We start from the raw sequence: 20,569 nt of genomic DNA on the forward strand, positions 1-20,569 counted from the left end.
CTCTGTGAACTGGTGCAGCAGACAAGATTTCCCTACTCCCATATCACCTGGAGAGGAATAAATAATGATAATTATAAAACAGATCAGAAAGATAACACATTTTTAAGTTTAAAGTTTAATTTGTAGAATGCTGTATTATTATTTAACCACCTGTTTTTATTAATTTCTCTTTGTGAACTTTGATTTTCTTTGGTGGACACCACCAAAAACTACACTATTCATGGCCCTAAGCTGCAGTTACTTTTTTTTTTTTAGAAGACAATTAATCAAAAAAATCGCAATATGACGTACTGCAATTTTCAGATCGCAGAAGATGCAATATTATATTTGTTAAAACCAAAATGTGTGTCGAAATATAATTTTAGATTATTATTGTTTTGACCTACACATCTTATTCTACTGACTGAAGGGAACATCTTTGTTCCTCACAGATCTGCATTAATATCAACTATCAATATCAAATATAATTTTGAATATATTTTTGAATGAAAACGAGAATAATGATGTAAAAATTACCATTTCCTCTGATATTGTGAATCATATCGCAATCACAATTCCTGTCAAAATAATCACACTGCCGGGGAAAAAAATAAAGAAGCATAATAGATTTAAGTTAAAAAATGTTAGCTAAAAGTCATAAAAAAATTCATAAAAAATATATTATTCAAAAACAAGCCTTGCAATACATGAGGGATATTAGTCTGTACATTGCACAAGTGGTTTGACATCCCTAGGTCAAAAGATAAGGAAGCATATTACATTTGTTAAGCAAAAAGTCATAAAAAAAATCATAAAAAATATATTTATCAAAAACAAGCCTTGTGATACATGAGGGATATAACTATCTGCGTTGCACAGTTGGTTTGACATAATTCAATGAACTGGTTTAAGTGTATAATAGTTTTTTATTTTGAATATAAAACTTATCAGACTTAATACTGGTGTGTGACAATGGGAACTGATACATTATTTGACAGCCGTTCGTCAAATAATTAGCTCCAACTCAACCACTTGCAATGCTGACTCTGACCCTAAAGCATTTGACTATAATAATCTAAGTATTATAATGAAATGACACGACTTTTACACAATTATTTTATTTATTACTTTTTAACAGAGTAGTAGTGTGGCCACAGTGTGGCATTGGTTCGGTTAGTAAAGTAACGGCTGAATCATATACTCACCGATGATGATGTACTTGAAGATGTAGGAGTAGTTATAAGGTGCGGCTGTCATCTTGATTCTATGAGGTGGAAGGGTGGAGGGGGAGACATGGACAAACGTTGTCTTTAAACTAACAATTTAAGCTTCAACAAGAGATCCAAACCCTATCTGCTTGTCTTATGTCCAACATAATGTTCAACAGGACACACAAAGGGAAGCAGATAGGCTAAGCTAACACACAGCTAATGCTATACGCCAAGCTCGGTGTTAACACGCAGCGTTAAACACCGTGACAGTCATGAAGAATAAGAACAGCCCTGTTAAGCACGACTATTAACCCTCGTCGTGCAATCGCCATTTCCTTGCAAAACTTCTAAATTCCGTCTGCTACCATAGCCCCGTGGCTAACCGGCTAAGACTGTGCTTCTGTCTACGCCTAAATGCTAACACCAGGAGGCCACATTCATCAAGGCTCACAACAACACCGTCACATAATAAATCAGGAGGTCAGCGTGCTATAAACACGGATATTTTACCTTCGGTTTGGGTGTCTATCTTATATGTAACCCGAGTTAAACAGCTGGTTATGCAGATATTTATCTTTATGAGTTGGTTAGCCTGCTGAGCCGTCAGGAACCCTTCCCCCGCTTCCGCGATTCTTCTTCAGCGGCTATGAAACAAGGAGATACAAATACGGCGACAGATTTCGACCGCCACTAGGTGGTTAAATTTAAACGACTAAAAAGGTGATTTATTTTCTTCAAAATTGTAATGTTTTATTGAACGTTAACATTTATATTTGAAATGTTTAATATAAAAGGTGCACTTTGATACAGTCTGCCTGCAGACCCTTGAAGCGGTGTTTTTCGTTTTATCTTTGTTTGGAATTCGAAAAAGGACAACTATCAAAGAGCATTGACACTAGGAACATTTTTAATTAAAATCTGACGATTCTCAGACGTATTCTGCTGTAAGATTTCTAAGAAGAATGGTATATTAAATTATGTATTATGTATTTTTTATTAAAAAACAACAACAAAAACAACTTAATTGTTAATTGTAGTGAAGAAATTAGTCTTTAACAAACATAAATACAATCAAAGAACAAGGGTTGAAATAGGGCTAACAATGTAGGCAATCACCTGTGTCCCAGAGTAAAGATTTGCTTGTTATAACTCTCAAAGATCTTCAATATAATCAATCAAAAATATAAATGTGTACTGAATGGTTAGATACCTGTAATGTACACACAGACACATTTATTACATGTTAATATGGTGCATAAAAATTACAAATAAGAGAATTTAAGATACAGATTAAGAACAGATTGACCATTTCTCTTTACAATCAACACAATCAATGTTCCTGATGATGTTTGGTGACTGCAGTTTAAATGTATTATTATTTTGACATTATTTTTATTTTACACAACGTGGCTGATAACACAAAGGTCACATTTAAGGCTCTTGTTTCGAGTGATATATTGTCAAGTACAGTTTTTGATGTTACAGGTCAGTGTTCAGCATTTATTCCAACATCAACAGAAACATTCCCCTGAGATTGTAAAATTCAATCAGTAGAAAAATTATACGAATAAGTGATAGGGATAGACTGATTCAAAGTAATATGTACAGATTACAATAATATGCAGGTCATTACAATATCAATAATGATGTGGGATATAACAAAATAAATTTAAATAAACATGGTTCTTGAAATTCATACCAGTGATTAATCACAGAGAAGGAGCAGGGAAAAAGAAACTTTTTCTCAATGCCGCTGCTGAGTTTGTGAGCAAAATATTCTGGTGATACAGAAAGCATGTTGATACTGAACACAAACAGAAAAAAAAAAACCTAAGTACACTGCTCAGCATTCTGCCATATTTGTCTATTGCTGTGTAGGAGAATGGATTTCTGATATCTGGTATCAAAGAGACAGAAAACAAAGACAAACAAAATTAAACTAGACCACTGCAAAAAGACACAAAACAACTATTTTACTACAAGGAGACTACAAAGAGATGTCAAATTACCACAGTGAGACACACAAATAACAACAAAGAAATACAAAATTACAAAAAACATTTGTAAAGAACACAAAACAGACACAAACAATTAGACGATCAGCTGGTGTCAAGTAGTAGCTTTGGTTTCCCACTCCTGCGAAGACAAATTCCACAATTATTGAATAATAACAACTAATATTAATACTACTACTACTACTACTAATAGTAATGTTTCAAAGTCCAAGCAGGTTCTGTGTTTATCTGACCTTCCTTCTCAGGAAAACCTTCCCATGTTCAATGAACAGTGCAGAGGGAGCTCGTCTCAGAGAGTTTTTAGCTGAGGCCGTCCGTCGCAGCAGAGGATTCAGGAAACCCACCTGTAACAAGAGAAAAACAGCACAGACCAGAAAAGTTCAACACAGACAGGCAGAGGTCAGCAAATAGCAGCAGAAGTTTTAGCAGTAGTCAGTGGAGAAAATGTATAAATACTCAACCAATAAATACTCAAGGAGTGACTGACACCTTTGTGGATATACAACACCTAATTCATTTTAGTTTATATTTTGTTCATTTATCTGATGGTACTTTGGGATAAGTGTCCTTGTCAGGGTATTTAATACATTTCTGCTGCAATGACTTAAGAAGAAGTCATATGAAGGGTAGGTGTCCTGCTGTGGTGGCCCTCTCACCTGAGCACGCTCTGTACAGACAGCCAGTGACTGTCTAAAAGAGGTGCGTTTGTTTTGTTTCCCTGCTGATGCAAGGTTCATCTCCGAGCCGGCTCTCAGCTGCACAGGCCTCTTACCAGTCAGTTCCAGCTTCTGAACGTTACGTTCCATCTCACCTGCCTTCCTGTCTGAAGACAGTAACACAAAATCAACCATACAACTGAAGTATGTGAAAGTAAACAAACTCACTTTTTTTTATTGTTTTGGTTGACCATTAGCAGTATTACAGAAAAAATGACATGAACATACAATATTTTCACAAAAATCTGTAGAAGGATGGGGTATGGGAAGGAAGAACCCATTTAATTTTGGTCCAGATCTTGATAAGGGGGCAGATACAGGAGTAGGTAACAAAAGGATCAGTAGGTAAACGGTGTAGAAATAAGGACAGCAGCACAGTACATTGAGGCTGTTTGTGCAGTAGTTCAGGAGTTAATGGTTGGGTTTTAATCATCTGGAACAGCCCCCTACAACACTATGGGCAGAGGTTTGGAGTCTGGTGATACCAAAGTTCCATTGTTTGTCTCTAACAAACAATAGAACCTTGGGAGGAAAAGTGAGGCCATGTGTATTTAAAATATTACAAAATGCTAAATATTTTTGTGGTCACTGCTGGCTGAAGAGCTGTCAGTGGTCCTCAGTGTTCATAAATCTACCTGTGTGTTTAGCAGGTGTTTATGTGACTCACTGTGGCAAGTGAAAACTGCATTGCTGTAGGTCACTGAATCTTTGGATGACACAGAGCTGCAGCGAACTGAATCCTGTGACGTTTGGAGCTGCAAGTACAAAGAGAACACCATGTCATCTTTGCCTGTCTTCACTCCTGCCTCATCCATGCCTTTGTCACCTTATGACTGGACTACTGGAACAGGATTCTTTATGAAACATCTACCAAAATCCTCAATAACCTTAAATATATTCAAAACTCAGTTGCCCTTCTATTCACTCCTGCTCAGAGACCACACGCTAAAGCTCCAACAAAGAATCTGAAATCCTTCTCATCACTAACCCTTATCCTCCCATAATGCCCCACCTACCACACTGACCTGTGCCACCATAGATATATATAAAGGGTAGATGTCTTACGTCGGGGTGTCGAACGTCCGCACAAGGCGGCCATCTTACCACAGTCAGCTCGCTCACCCATAACATGTGTTGTAGTGGTACATGGACTTTTTAAATAACCATAACTTGCTCAATTTTCTACCAATTTTCAAACAGTTTGGTTTGATATAAACGTCAGAGATGTAGTTATTATGACACTGCATATTTATGAACAATTATAACCATGGGCTTCAAATAACATTAAACAGAACAGAAAGATGCAATGAATACATACACACACATTATTTATGTATTTATGTTAAATCAATATATGGGCTACTAAAACTCAGGATACAGAATGGCATGAGATATATGTATACTTTTATAATAGTATACTACTTACTAATATAATATAATAAAATAATTTATTTAATAATTATTACTTCTTTAAACTAAACATGTAATAATTCAAACTAGTACCACATGCCCTAACGGTCAAATGTGTGTCCGTAAATGTGTTCAGGGAAGTTCCCTTGTCTTACATATAAAGTTTTGTGCAAATCGGACAATGATAGAGTTTACTTCCTGATTTGGGCATTCCACTTCCTGTTGGGAGGTCATCTTTTGCAGACATGTTCAGGACAGGTCCCTGGTGTCACATATAAGGTTTCGTGCAGATCGGACAACGTATGGCAAAGTTAGAGGGCACTTCCTGTTTAAAATGGCCGACTTCCTGTTTGGTCAACGCGTCTCCGTATACATATTCAGGGAAGGTCCCTTAACTTACATATAAAGTTTCGTGCAGATCGGACAATGTATGGCAAAGTTAGAGGGCACTTCCTGTTTACATGTCCGTAAACGTGTTCAGGGAAGGTTCGGTAACTCCCATATCAAGTTTCAAAAAAGAAAAGCTCTAGGACGAGTTAATTGAAATACCGGCTGTCATATTGTCTGCTGTGACCAGGGGGCGCTGTTTTTGAAAGTGAATCTCCATGTAAGTGTTGGAAGTAGGAAAACTCAGAGTCTGTAGCCCGCTACAGACAGAAAAATTACAAAAATTACAGAAGGAAAGCAAGTCATATATGAAAACGCATAGTCGTCTTCAGCAACTAACCATCACCAACTATAGCAAGTTTGGTTGGGATAGGACCTTCCATCACAAAGTTATAAGAGTTTCATTGTCTGTTGTGAAAAATCACAATTATCGCTAACTTTGGCGCCCCGTATCTTGTACGCCATGATAACTTTCGATCCTCAACTTGTCCACAGTGATCTCACTAAGTTTGAAGGTGATCGCAGAAAAGCTCTAGGACGAGTTAATTGAAATACAGGCTGTCATATTGTCTGCTGTCACCAGGGGGTGCTGTTTTTGAAAGTGAATATTTTCATATAGACGTCTTTAGGGCCGGACTATCATCAATCCTAGCAAGTTTGGTTCAGATCGGACCAGGATTCGCGAAGTTGTAGCAGTTTGTTTTTTTGTCGCAAAAATCCGACTTTGCATCGTTACCATGGCAACACCGTTAAACGATTTGTCGTCATATTGATTACGCATCATCTACCTTGTGTTTTGAGTGTTTTCACCAATTTTGAGTTTGATACGATGATCTGTGTAAAAGTTATTCCCAAAATCGTGAATAAACTTTATTTTTGTGTATTTTCTTTCACCACAAGGAGGTGCTGTTTTCAAACAGCCATGGCCCATCATCAATCATAGCAAGTTTGGTTCGGATCGGACCTTCCTTTGCAAAGTTATAAGAGTTTCGTTTGTCTGATGCGAAACATCAGAATTTTCGTCAACTTTGGCGCCCCCTATCTCAAGTTTGAAGATATCGCACGAAAACTGTAGGATAAATTTGTTCAAATACCATTGGTGCGAATTCACCAAAATCGCCAAAAAAGCCGATTGCACCTTTCTGTTCTGCTTAATGATCTCCTGTGCTGCCTAACACCAATACCATTGACGTTTTACATATGTATACCATGTGTTCCAGTATGGACGTGTTGGAGTAGACTGGCTGGTCCCGACCATGTCCACTCAGGTGGGAAGGCTCATCCATGTAAGTGTTGGAAGTAGGAAAACTCCGAGTTTGTAGCCCGCTACAGACAGAAAAATTACAAAAATTACAGAAGGAAAGCAAGTCATATATGAAAATGCCAAGTTCATATTTTTTGGGTTTTGGACTTAAACAATACAATGACAATCCAGAGTTGAGACCAGGACACAGAGTTGCAGTCTTTCATGCTTCTCTGTGCTTATTTTCTAGTAATCACCAATTAAAAACCCTATAGAGACTGTGTCTATCCCTTGACCTAAAAACTAAAGTAAATAAAGTAAATAAATCAATAACAAACAGAAGATGAGTTAGACATTCTAACTTAATAAAGATTAATACCAACAATAAAATAGAGTCAAATAATACCACTTTTAAATGTGGACTATTAAATATAAGGTCACTCTCCTCAAAATCTGTTTTAATAAATGATCTAATTTCTGTCAATTGTATTGATTTATTCTGTGTAACTGAAACTTGGTTACATGAAGAAGATTATGTTAGTCTAAATGAGTCAACTCCATCCACTCATGCTAATACCCATATTCCTAGAAGCTCATGCCGAGGAGGAGGTGTAGCAGCCATTTTTAATACGAGATTATTAATTAATCCCAAACCCAAACCAGGATATTCATCGTTTGAAAGCCATTCTTAATCTATCTCATCCTAGTTGGAAATCACAGACACCAATTATGATAGTCACAGTTAAGCGTCCACCTGCACCTTATTCAGAGTTCCTATCAGAGTTATCTGAGTTCTTATCCGAGTTAGTGCTTAAGACAGATAAAATCATAATTGTAGGGGATTTCAACATCCATGTAGATGTTGACCGTGATAGTCTTAGCTGCGCATTTAACTCGCTATTGGAATCAATTGGTTTTATTCAACACGTTAATAAACCAACTCATTGCCTTAGTCACACCCTCTATCTTGTTTTAACTTATGGTATTGATATTGATAACTTAAACATAGTTCCTCAAAACCCTCTCCTTACTGATCATTATCTACTCAAATTTAATTGTACAATAATGAACTACAATAACATAAATAAGAAATACAGCTACAGCCGGTGCCTGTCTGATAATAATATTAATACATTCAAAGAGACAGTGCAACCTTTATTTAACTCGGTGCCATATATCAGTACATCTGAAGGTACCTTTTGGGATTTTACTCCCGCCCTCATAGATAACCTTGTTGATAGTACAGCAGCCTCACTGCGTACTACATTAGATAGCGTTGCCCCTCTAAAAAAGAAAGTGGTGAATCAGATGAGACGAGCACCATGGTTTAACGCCAATACTCGCACTCTTAAACAGGCGTTACCTATATTAGAAAGAAAATGGCGTTCCAATAATCTAGAGGAATTTTATATAACCTAGAAAGATGGTTTTGTAGCTTACAAAAAAGCCCTACACAAAGCTAGAGTTGCCTATTACTCTTCTTTAATTGAAGAAAATAAGAATAATCATAGATTTCTTTTCAGCACTGTAGCCAGGCTGACACAGAGCCACAGCTCCACTGAACCATCTATTCCTTTAACACTGAGCAGTGATGACTTTATGAACTTTTTTGTGAATAAAATAACATCAGAGAAAAAATAATTGATCATCTCCTCCCTCATATTGGGACTGACTCATCTTCTAGCACAAGAGCTTTAGAAGCACCAGGTGCACAGTTAGACAGTTTCTCCCCTATAGATCTCCCTGAGTTAACATCATTAGGTTAATCATCCAAGCCATCAACCTGTCAGTTAGATCCTATCCCCACCAAACTGTTTAAAGATGTGTTTCCTTTAATTAACAGCTCAATATTAACTCAAATTAATCTATCCTTATTAACTGGATATGTGCCCCATACGTTTAGATTGGCAGTTATTAAACCCCTTCTCAAAAAAGCGACCCTTGACCCAGATATTTTAGCTAATTACCGACCTATATCTAATCTTCCCTTTGTTTCTAAAATCTTAGAAAAGGCAGTTGCTAATCAATTATGTGAATATTTGCGCATTAATGGCCTGTTTAAAGATTTTCAGTCAGGTTTTAGATTAAACCATAGCACAGAAACAGCGCTAGTTAAAGTTATTAACAACCTTCTCTTGGCTTCAGATAATGGTCTAGTCTCTTTATTTGTCCTGTTAGATCTTAGTGCTGCATTTGACACCATTGATCATCATATTCTACTGCAGAGATTGGAGCAGACTCTTGGTATCACAGGTGCTGCCCTCTGCTGGTTTAAATCATACTTATCTGATAGATTCCAGTTTGTTCATGTTAATGATAAAGCCTCACTACAAACAAAAGTTAATTGTGGAGTTCCACAAGGCTCAGTGCTTGGGCCTATACTTTTTTTACCTTATACAGTATATGCTTCCTCTAGGGAACATTATTAGAAAGCACAACATACACTTTCATTGTTATGCAGATGACACACAACTATATTTATCAATGAGGCCGGATGAAATAAATCAGGTTGTTCAACTCCAGGAATGTCTCAGAGTCATTAAGTCCTGGGTGACCTGTAACTTTCTACTTTTAAACTCTTTTTTTTTTTTAAAACTGAGGTCATTATACTCGGCCCTAAACACCTCAGAGAAAAACTTTCTGATCACATTGTCACTTTAGATGACATCACCATGGCTTCCAGTTCCACTGTGAGGAACCTTGTAGTTACTTTTGACCAGGAAATGTCATTTGATTCACACATAAAACTAATTTCCAGAACAGCCTTCTTCCCCCTGCGGAACATTATGAAAATTAGAAACATTCTGTCCTTACAGGATGCTGAAAAACTAGTTCATGCTTTTGTTACATCTAGATTAGATTACTGTAACTCCTTATTATCAGGATGTTCCAACAAGTCTGTTAGAACCCTTCAGTTAATTCAAAATGCTGCAGCACGAGTTCTGACAGGAGCTAGAAAGAGAGAGCATATAACTTCAGTGTTAACTTCTCTACACTGGCTCCCCGTACAGTTTAGAATTCAATTTGAAATCCTCCTCCTCACGTACAAAGCACTTAATGGTCAGGCCCCTTCATACCTGAAAGACCTAGTCTTACCTTATCACCCTAACAGACCACTTAGGTCACAAAATACAGGTTTACTTGTGGTTCCCAGAGTCTGTAAGAGCAGAATGGGAGGCAGAGCCTTCAGTTACCAGGTTCCTCTCCTGTGGAACCAGCTTCCAATGACAGTTCTGGAGCTGGAGCCTCTCTCTGTATTTAAAGTTAGACTTAAAGCTTTCCTTTTTGATAAAGCTTATAGTTAGAGCTGGTTCAGGGAAACCTGGACCAAGCTATAGACCTAGACTGCTGGGGGATTTTCCTGTGGTGCACGCACATGTCACTCTCAGGGTATGAATATGACTTTTTATATGTCATTAACCTTGTCTCTTTCTCTCCCTAGTTTGTGTCTTTCCTTCCTTCCCTCTCTCTCTCTCTGTATTCTCATCTTGTAGGTTGCAGGATCAAGATCCAGTTTTCGAGGCTATCCATATCATACATATCATCACCATTATTATTGTGCTATGATTAAAAGTCGATATCGTTGACTGTATAAACTTGTAACTTGATACAGTTGTTGTGTATCTGCTCCTGGTCTCTCTCTCTCTTCTGTCTCTACCTCATCTCCCTCTTGTCCTTTCTCTCCCCCCTTTCTGTCCCCCACTTCTCCTCTGTCCCCCATTTTCCTTTCACCCCAACTGGTCGAGGCAGATGACTGCACATCTCTGAGCCTGGTTCTGTCAGAGATTTCTTCCTGTTAAGAGGGAGTTTTTTCTCTCCATTGATGCCCAGTGCTTGCTCATTGTGTGAACTGTTGGGGTTCTCTGCTCTCCTTGATGTTGTCTATGTACAGTGCCTTGAGATAATGTATGTTATGATTTGGCGCTATACAAATAAAATTGAATTGAATTGAATTGAATTGAATTGAATTGAATTGAATGCAGAAAATTCAAACTCCTGAAGACTGCAGGGTGCTATACCATAAAGTCAGAGACCACTCATATTATGAGTCTAGTGGGGGCCAACTGGTGAGCAGCCTAACTGTACTAGAAGTAAAGGAAGTTAACTAAAACTAGAAGAAAGAGTTAATATTTTTGGTGTTTTCACACAGAATTTATTGGTTGAGTAAAGGAATTAAGTTTGAAGCTTACGCTGCCCCTAGGATCAATGGGTAGCCTATGTACAGTAGATAAACAGCTGCTAGAGCTGCAACTAACGATTATTTTCATAATCGATGAATCTGTCGATTATTTTCTTGATTAATCGTTTGGTCCATAAAATATCATAAAACCTTAAAAAATGTTGATTGGGAGATGTCCCGTGAAGCTTAAGATAATGGCTGCTTAACCGAGTGCTCCATCGAGGCATCTTATACATTTATCTGTCAGTCACATATATAGTAGGCATATCCCTACCCAAAACTGGTCTAGGATGGGAAGTGCTTGGGAAAAAACGATGAGCAGGCTGAAAGGCTCAGTCCGACAGAACCCTAAAAACACTGCGGTCATGTCAGTGAGAGCGTGCCTATGTTCCCACAGTCCTATGTTCCCATATTTCTAAGAGTTTTTTCAAGATTAGGCCCTATGTTCATCTGAACCAGAGAAAGTGGAAGGTCCGAGCTCTTGTATCTTCCTTCACAGGGAATGGTTGAAATGAAAATAACAACCTCCAACTGTGGCTTGAGGGAACTCTGTTTCCAGTGCTGTCTTCAGGGCATTTTCAAAGTCGCAGACAACAACTTGAGGGCGCCAATTGTGGTGGGTTACTCGTCGGATGGCCACTTGGAGTACTTGCCTGTAGTGTCCAATGGTTCTCTGTTCCATAAGCACATGAACAAGAGGCAGTACAAAGCCATGATGGTTTCCCAATATGGTAAAACACTGTCTGTATGGTTGAGGGCAACTCCTAAATTGTTTTGCATTATTGCAGCAGGGTCAGATTCTCATTAGTTGCAAACACCAGTTTGCCCCAATCGTTGTCAGCACGTAGCAAAAAAAAGTCTTTGGCCCATGTTTGGGCCCATGAGCCTGTGACCTCCACTCCATCCACAGTGGCTGGGATCTCTGGCATTGCCTCAGACCTGGCTCTCTGCATTGCTGAACGGATTGCATGAAACGCTGGTATTGGTGGTCTATCGCCTCCTCCTTGGACTGCCCGGTGATGTCGCACAAATTCTGCATTGTAAACAAGTTTTTCAAAAGTTTTCTGTAAAAAAAAATCCTTAGAAATGTGGGAACATAGGGCTGACCCCATGCCGGGAGCCTGCGCTAGCAACGATGCTAATTCACTCAGGTAGTAGACGGCGACCGTGCGTCAGGTAATGTCGCTGAAGATATTCTGTCCTGAAACAAATATCGGGTGAGCTTCAGAGCTTGGGAGAAATACGCAAAGCCACTTCGTTAATGGAGGAGAAACTAATAACTAGCTCTTGTGACACAGATTAGTGAGGTGGAGGGGAGACTTGGCTTTTTGGAGGAGTCTGACAACCACCTGAAGGCTAACGGCTCTTCGCGAGAGGCTGGATGACATAGAGGACTGGAATAGGCGCAATAATTTGGGCTTTGTCGGCTTTCCTGAGGGCTGCGAGACAACTCAGGAAATGGAAATAAACCATCCCCTCGAGGGTGCGGGTATTTCCAGCATTTCCTTCCTGAGGAAATGCTGGAAATCCGAGCAGACACCGGACTGGACATGTAAGTGTTAACACAAACAACTTTGTACACGTACAGCCTTCACACTTCTTCCACCTGATATTGCGCCACACATATTCAACCATAAACTCTACACATGCTTCACACTGTTCAATTACACATCTTTCTGTCGGCGCTCAACCCCGCTCTACTCTCTTGCAGACGGAGCCGAGCACCGAGTGCTAATAAATAACTCGATAAGTATTCAATCAATAGAGTAATGTAAATATCTGTAAGAACTGTGCAAATACACAATGTGCAAAATATACTGTGCAAACTATAGCAAATAAAGTGCTATTGTGACTAAAGTGCAAAGTGCTGTTATTAATGTACCTTCCAGTTATTGTGCAAAAGAACATGATTATCCACAATGTGCAAAATGTACAAGTAACGAAATGTGCTTCGTTACAGAATGTAAGAAAGTAATACATCAACATGGAGTTGAGTTTGTTCTTCAGTATCCAGTTATGCTCCGAGTTGATGCGCAAGGGGGGACCCGCTGATTCAACAATCCCATGAACCATCTCAGTCGACCGGGGACGTGGAGTAATTGATCCAGCACACCAGTCTCCTTCCGGTTTCACTCTTTCCACTTGTCCTCTGGTACCTCTCTGATCATATATGTGGGAATTAACATGTCCGTTCTCTCTTTTTTCTCTTAAGTACCCACTTATACATGGAGGTCCCTGCAGTCTGTAACGTTATCGGCTGTTGAGATTTGAAAATTACTTTAAGTATTATTTTCTTTACATGGTTAGCCTAGTGCATATTTAAGCACTCGCCCGATGCCATATTGTATCTAAAAAAAATGAATAATGGTGTTGAATATACTTAAGGTGCTTACTGTTCCTGGATTGTTACTTGGTAGGATGCTACTGATGGACTTGGTTTTGTCAGGATTGCTCTACTGACAATCACGGACTGTTTAAGGTTTATAGTGCACAGTGTTTGTGCAGTTTGTACATGGTTATGGTTATGTACCTCAGTTTATTCTGTAATTATTATTTTTGTTTGCTTTTTGCTCTTCACTTTTGTGCGTTCATGACAGTCTTACTTGCGAAAACAAGACGTGGAACCTGCTTACTAACACAGTTATACATTCACATGACGAAGTCTGAGGCTCTCCCCTTGACAACGTATTGCCCAAAAACATTATTTCAAGCCAGATCATTCCAGTGGCCCCTAATTAAGTATCTGGGAATATTATGCCCTAGGCAATTAGACAAAACGGTGCAATGTCATTTTGAACCACTCTTAGAAAAAATTAGCACAGATTTGGAAAGATGGTCTCCACTTATCTGTCATTATGGGGAAAAGTTAATATTATAAAGATGAACTTTTCTGCCAGAGTCAAATATCTACTTCAGTCTCTCCCACTGAATATCCCCGTAAAATACTTTGTAACTCTGTAACAAGTTTTTTTGGAATGGTAAAAGAACAATAATTAGTCGCTTTGGATAAAAGCGTCTGCTAAATGACATGTAATGTAATGTAATTAAAACTGCAAAAGCCGATCGCGAAAGGTGGCCTGGGACTCCCAAATCTATTGTTTTATTATGCATCCTCGACATGTCGCACTTGGTTTAATTTTTTCTTGTCATGGACTGTCTATTTTATTTTTTATGTGTGTTTATATGTGTATATCATTTTTATTATTATTTGTTTAATTAATTCTTGTTTTATTTATTTATTTTTTCTTTTTCTTAAAATTCTATTTTATTTTTTTTCTTACTGTTTTATTTTAGTTGCCTTACTCTGATATTTCGTTCTCAACGCATGCGGCTGTGTATTTTAATTTTGCCCTTATTTGTTTGTTGTAAGAATTAAAAATCAATAAGGTTTGAATCATAAAAAAAATGTTGATTGGCATAGGTCAAACCTGGAAATGATGATGTTCTCAAATGTCTTGTTTTGTCCACAAACCACAAACAACTTTTAATGATTTCTTTGTTATCCAGGGTAAAGAAATGAAGAAAATACTCACATGATTAATTTAGTAATCGATTAATAATTGATTCAATTGATTGTTTCAGCTCTAACAGCTGCTAATACTATTGATACCTAACGCAGTGCTTTTCAAAAAATGTTATACCAAGTACCACCTGAGAAAAGATTGAGCTCATGAACTTACACCATTATCACCAATGTTAAAATACAGTGGTGTAAATAGGCAGAGAAAAGTCTGTTTGCTACAGACTTTTCACAGGAGGCAGATTTATTACCAATAAGATCATTTGCTCTCTCATCATCCTCCTCTTCCTCACATATACTTTAGACACTGGAATAGATAAGGTGATTCTAATTATTATTATTTAATTTTTTCATTATTTTCATTTTCGACACACTCCAGTCAAAATTCCTCCGCTCCACTCCGATCCTTTCCCTGATATATACAGTAGGAAGTTATTTATGATTTTCCACCTGATGAAGCTTGTGTACCACTGGTGCTACAGGTACCACAGTTTGAGAACCATGGACCTATAGCAATAGCTAAATCTAAAATGTCCTAAAATGCTTTAAAATGTCCCATAAGAACAAGAGGCTACAGACAAACCAATTCTACATATTTGTCAAAAGAAGGACTGCAATCCTACATCATGGACATATACAGTATGTTTGCAGATTCTCACCTGAGAGCAGCACCTGTATGCTCCTGGGCTTTGTTGTTATGGTGAGTGTGACTGTCAGATCCATCCTGCAGCAGCTTCAACCAATGCTCCTTTTCCTCTGAACTACTGACCTGAGAAAAAGAGATGGAAAAAGGAAGTGCATGAGAATCAATATATCATCTTAAACATCCGAATTTTGACATTCCTGTGACTCTGATTTTCATAGTGTGTTCTGTCTTGTATTTTAGTTCTTGATACAAAAACATTCTTAATTTAAAATATTAAATCTCAAAGAATATTAAATGTATTTCTCTGAGAAATGTAATATTGAGTGATATTTCTCATACAATATTAGTCTTATATAATATATGCAATTTAAAATAAAACCCTCTTTGAAGCTGTACTGTACAGTTTGACCAAATGTGTCCCCTCACCTCTAGCATAGCAACCTGGTCACTGAGCATGCTCAATGTGATCCTGTAGGAGTGGTCAGTGTCAGGCCCGGCTCGCACCTCACACCCTCTGAGCTGGATGGTGTACTGAGGAGATCGCTCCCTCTTTGCCTCCCCTCTGTCGTCCTCCTCTTCTCCAAACATGTTGAGTGAACCGGCATCAACACGACACAGTAAACTCTGCCACTGACAGTTCATCAGCACGTTCAGGAAACCTGTCAAGTACAAAGAACATGGGTCACTGGGGTCAATGTTTACTGCTGAATGATTGACAGCATCTGACAGAAAGACATATAATATAATATAATAAGAATATCATCAACATATCATGTGATGTTTCTGTACCTTTATCTTTGTCGAGGCCGCCGCAAGCTGGAGATTTCTCCTCCTCAGAGTGGCTTTGGACTGTACTAGACTGAAGAAAAATACCTTATAACAGTCCTCTCTATAACTGGAGAATCCGCAACAGGTAGATAGGCACACATCTGCTGTTGTTTGTCTTGTTCAGGAGGTTTTAGGGACTAACGATAATTGTGCTAAAGTCACAAGATAGACCGTTTTTTATTTTTGTTCCTAAAAACAAGCCAAGCAAATCTTAAATTGTGACATATTTCCAAATTTCACAAATTCAATCCGATTTTAAAATGTTTTAGTTTTTTCTTTTGTTTATATATTCGGTGGAAATAAAAAAAAAATGTCATCAGTTTACCTGTAGGTTGTGCTTTAAAAAAATTATATAAGGCACTCTATACTGCACATTCGCCTCTGTTTATAACAGAGGCGATAAGAATGTGCAGTATAGAGTGCCTTATATCCTTTTTTTAAAACGTATAGTTTTAAGTAATAGAAAAAAGCAGCCTAAATGTTCTGTGTTTAAACTTTCACTTTCAATGGACAGACGGGCGTCACGTAGGCGCCACGCAGACGCTGCACACACGTTGTTGACGGGTGAACTACGCCTCAAATACATGACATGAAGACCACGCGTGACTGTTAAGTACAATTCTACAAACGTACAGGCACACACTGTGTAGTGTTTGTGGGAATCAAATAGCGAGGGGTCATTCATGCCGTGCCACGCGTGAACGCAGCGGACGCCTGTGCGCACGCTTGTCTCAATGTACAGACCCGTCGCCAGACCTCAGTCTTAAGGTGGGCCTAAGAAATGCATGCGGGGGGGGGGGGGCACAATTATTAGCCTACAGTACGTATATATGTTATCATCCTCTACTCTATTCGTGCAGCATGTAATCACCATGTTAAACATAACCAACAGCAATATGAGCAGGGATAGCCTACAACCAGCACATAATTTGTAAATCATAAGGTGCCAGAACGCAAAGTATACATATGACAGCGCAGGTATGATGAGACGGACACAGGTCCCAGAAACGCACACAGAAAACGATGCTGAATAACAACACGCAAATGCCCACTTACAATGCTGTGGGACTTACTCTGTTTAAAATAATATCCATGGTATAAATGTTATGACAATAATTTACAATTATTATATGCCCACATCACCACTAGTGGGAACATAGGCGTCAGATACGCCGGGGACATGTCCCCAGCACTATTTATGATCAACAATTTTGACCCCACCACTTCTAAAATTTTTAATCAATTTATCATTAACTCTCGAACTAGTGGAAATACCAAAGTGGTCATTTTGAACGTTCATAATTAATTTGCATATCATTTCCATAATCAAAGTACAAAGTGAAAATAAATAGATGTGTAATGTGAATACAGGTGATGAGGAAGCCAAATGTGAATTCTAATAAGTGAGAAAATGTGTTAATTGACGAACAGAAATTGAATCCGCTCTTGAAATTACAGATAAAAGCCCCTTTTATTTTGTTTTCATTTATAACTCAATAGAAATTAACTATTTCTTTAAACTTCAAACTGTTTAATTAACATATGTATATCAAATCATTTCACTTCTCTCTTGCCGCTCCTGTTGAGGCTCGCGCACCACTACATGTCATCAATGCATGTTTTTTATGAAGAACTGAGGCATTTATTGCAGCCAGGTCGAGGATATTACAAAACACTGCCACTGGTCATCTGCATGTGTTTTTCCCTGGTAGACAGTGAGTGATGCGTTGTCACTTTTCAACACCTGTGTGGTGAACAACGGCATTTGCGTCTTTATACACAAGGGGGAAGCTCTCTTCTGACAACCAGGCCCATATTTTTTATGTTTTTAATGACAAAGAATGCAACATTAGTATTTATCAAGTTATTTATTTAGCTAATATGATAATATAAAATTCAAATAAAAGTAATTTTTTTCATGTGCGAATTTACGCACATGGTACACTGGATCATCAGGATCTGACAGATATTAATTTTCTATGTTCTGCAGCCTATCTACACAGATCAGCTGTTACACATAGTCTCAGGGTCATACGGGATTTTTAGAAGAAAGCATAACTTAGATGAATAGATGAATCCCAAGCCCCATCAGAGCTGTTAGGATATTTTTTATTTTTAAGTAGCTGAAATTATTCTGTAAATAAATAAATAATTAAAATAATTAAAATAATTAAAATAATTAATTAATAATTATTTAAATAATTATTTAAAATAAATAATTTTATTTTAATGAAAATAAAGAATTTGGGTCACGTGATGCACCAAGGAGGATAGATGCACCACTGTCGGTCTCCTCACTGGATTTAACTAAAACAATATTTCTCGGTTTACCCATTGCTGAAACTGTGGTGAAACTATCGCTAAACCTACATAGACGTTGGACATGACACTGGAAAACTTTTTCACTATGCCCAAAAAGAGAGAAAATCAGAAAAAGAGCAGCAAATCGATGGCTAGCGAAGCGCTAGCTAACCCAGACAGCGACCGGAACCAGAGCTAGCCAACGAAGAAGAGCCAGAATCCTGCATCGAGCACGGAAAAAAAGAGTCAGCCAACCCCAGTAGCGGTGGCACAGTGGTTCAGCAGGTGACGCGTAATATTGAGGAGATGCTGGAAACTAAACTCGCTATGGCTACCTGCTAACTGCTGGAGGGACCTGTTACAATAACAGAAATTGATAAAGCAATCTCCTCACTCCAGTCAGATAAAAGTCCAGGGTACTGGTACTTGGCTCATATTATAGTTATCCCCAAAAAAGGGAAAGATCCAAAACGATGTGCTTCTTATTGCCCGATTAGCCTACTTGGAGTGGATGTAAAAATACTTTCAAAAATAGTAGCTAATCTACTAGAAAGAGTGGGGACTGATATAGTTAATGCAGACCAAACAGAGTTTATAAAAGACATTTGATTAATATTATTCACCATCTTAATTTTCATCAAACTCCAAGTGCTATAGTAACGATGGATGCAGAAAAAGTGTTTGATCGTATTGAGCGGAAATACATGCTTAAGGTGTTGAAAAGATTTGGCTTTCAATCAGATTTTGTTCGCACAGCACAAAATTCTACTGTACGCGGATGATATCCTCCTGACATTAACTGTAGGAGCCACACATTGTTTGCTGGGGATTACATTGGCTTGGTATGGTTGCCATGGTGATAAGTGGGGTTTGGGTCACGTGGGCACCGTAGATGGCAGTCGTAGGTTATAATTAGGGGCTGAATCACCTGCACTGGGAGGAGAGAGGAGAGTCAGGTAGCCATAATTTTTGTTGACCGCCTTTTGTTCAGTTATGATACACATACGCAAACAGTGCACGTTTTTACATCTTACCTGCGTGTGTATTTCCAAATAGCCGCTGTAGTAGCTGTTGTGTTTATCATTAAACATCTTGAAACGTTCTTACCTGGACTCCTCTGTACCAGCAGCGCGTCATACAAACATACAGGACCTATCTCCTCTCAAGCGACGTTAAAGTGTTAGAAAGTCGCAACATTAACAGACCCACCAAACTCAATACCTGAGCTAATCAATTGTGTGAAAGAGTTTTCTGGATACAAGGTTAATTTTACAAAATCTGAAATCATGCCTCTCGGTTTTCCTCTCGGAGTATGAACCTGACTGTAAAAAACCCTTTCGTTGGGCACCAGATGGATTCACATATCTCAGGGTTTAAATAACTCATACAATTGGTCAACCTTATGATGGAAATGTTATCCCATGGTAAAACACGGAGGTAAAACACGGAGGACAAGATGTTAAGTTGGAAAAAGCTTCCTGTACCCTTTCTTGGCAGAATCAATCTTATTAAAATGATAATTCTCCCCCAAATTATTTATCCTCTATCTATGCTATTCATATCTCTGAAGAGAAACAACATTAAAGATATAAATAAAGCTTTCTCTGACTTTATATGGGCCTAAAGAAAGCCTAAAATTAAATAAGATATTTTACAACTACCAAAGGAACAAGGATGATGGGCCCTCCCCAACATTACAAACTAAACAACCTCAATGCAAGCCAGAATGATCTCAATATGGACTGCTCAACCAAAGCCACCATGGTTTGAGATCGAAGCAACCTTCTCTAAACCGTATTCTCCTGTCAACTTACTTGATAAATGCAGGAGCCAACTACCAATTATGGTGAAAGACAATTTTTTAATTACTAATGTGGGTAGTACTTGGAATTATCTACAAATAGGTTGCTTTGTCTCCAACTTTTATTCGAAGCTGCAACATTTGAATACCGACAGACTATCATCCCTGCGGAAATCATGGGAGACTCAATTGAAAACAACAATAGATGCTGAAATATGGGAGGAAATCTTACTTATACCTTCAAAAATATCCATATGTAACAGATTTAGAGAAATGCAATATAATATCTTACAAAATGTCTATATATCTCCATATATGTATAAAGCGGGGGC

The 20,569-nt window shown here is 38.1% G+C and overlaps 2 protein-coding genes across 2 annotated transcripts in view; both read right to left on the reverse strand.

The window, feature by feature from the left end:
• The window catches only part of LOC131464330 (ras-related protein Rab-14-like), a 25,640-nt gene extending 23,786 nt beyond the window's left edge, over positions 1-1,854 (reverse strand). Inside the window, exons 1-3 of the mRNA XM_058636764.1 lie at positions 1,701-1,854; positions 1,185-1,243; positions 1-47 (exon numbers count right to left, since the gene is read on the reverse strand). The exon at positions 1-47 is cut by the window's left edge and continues 7 nt beyond it. Of these exons, the coding sequence (XP_058492747.1) occupies positions 1-47; positions 1,185-1,236 (99 nt within the window). The 5' untranslated portion in view covers positions 1,237-1,243; positions 1,701-1,854. The remainder of the gene's footprint in view (positions 48-1,184; positions 1,244-1,700) is intronic.
• A 157-nt stretch (positions 1,855-2,011) lies between these two features.
• si:dkey-220o5.5 (actin filament-associated protein 1-like 2) overlaps positions 2,012-20,569 on the reverse strand; it is a 32,724-nt gene continuing 14,166 nt past the window's right edge. Inside the window, exons 9-16 of the mRNA XM_058636763.1 lie at positions 16,097-16,166; positions 15,734-15,966; positions 15,321-15,430; positions 6,927-7,044; positions 4,589-4,676; positions 3,862-4,028; positions 3,439-3,549; positions 2,012-3,326 (exon numbers count right to left, since the gene is read on the reverse strand). Of these exons, the coding sequence (XP_058492746.1) occupies positions 3,300-3,326; positions 3,439-3,549; positions 3,862-4,028; positions 4,589-4,676; positions 6,927-7,044; positions 15,321-15,430; positions 15,734-15,966; positions 16,097-16,166 (924 nt within the window). The 3' untranslated portion in view covers positions 2,012-3,299. The remainder of the gene's footprint in view (positions 3,327-3,438; positions 3,550-3,861; positions 4,029-4,588; positions 4,677-6,926; positions 7,045-15,320; positions 15,431-15,733; positions 15,967-16,096; positions 16,167-20,569) is intronic.

This window comes from Solea solea, chromosome 8 (assembly GCF_958295425.1).
Source record: "Solea solea chromosome 8, fSolSol10.1, whole genome shotgun sequence".
NCBI classification, from domain to species: Eukaryota; Metazoa; Chordata; class Actinopteri; order Pleuronectiformes; family Soleidae; genus Solea; species Solea solea.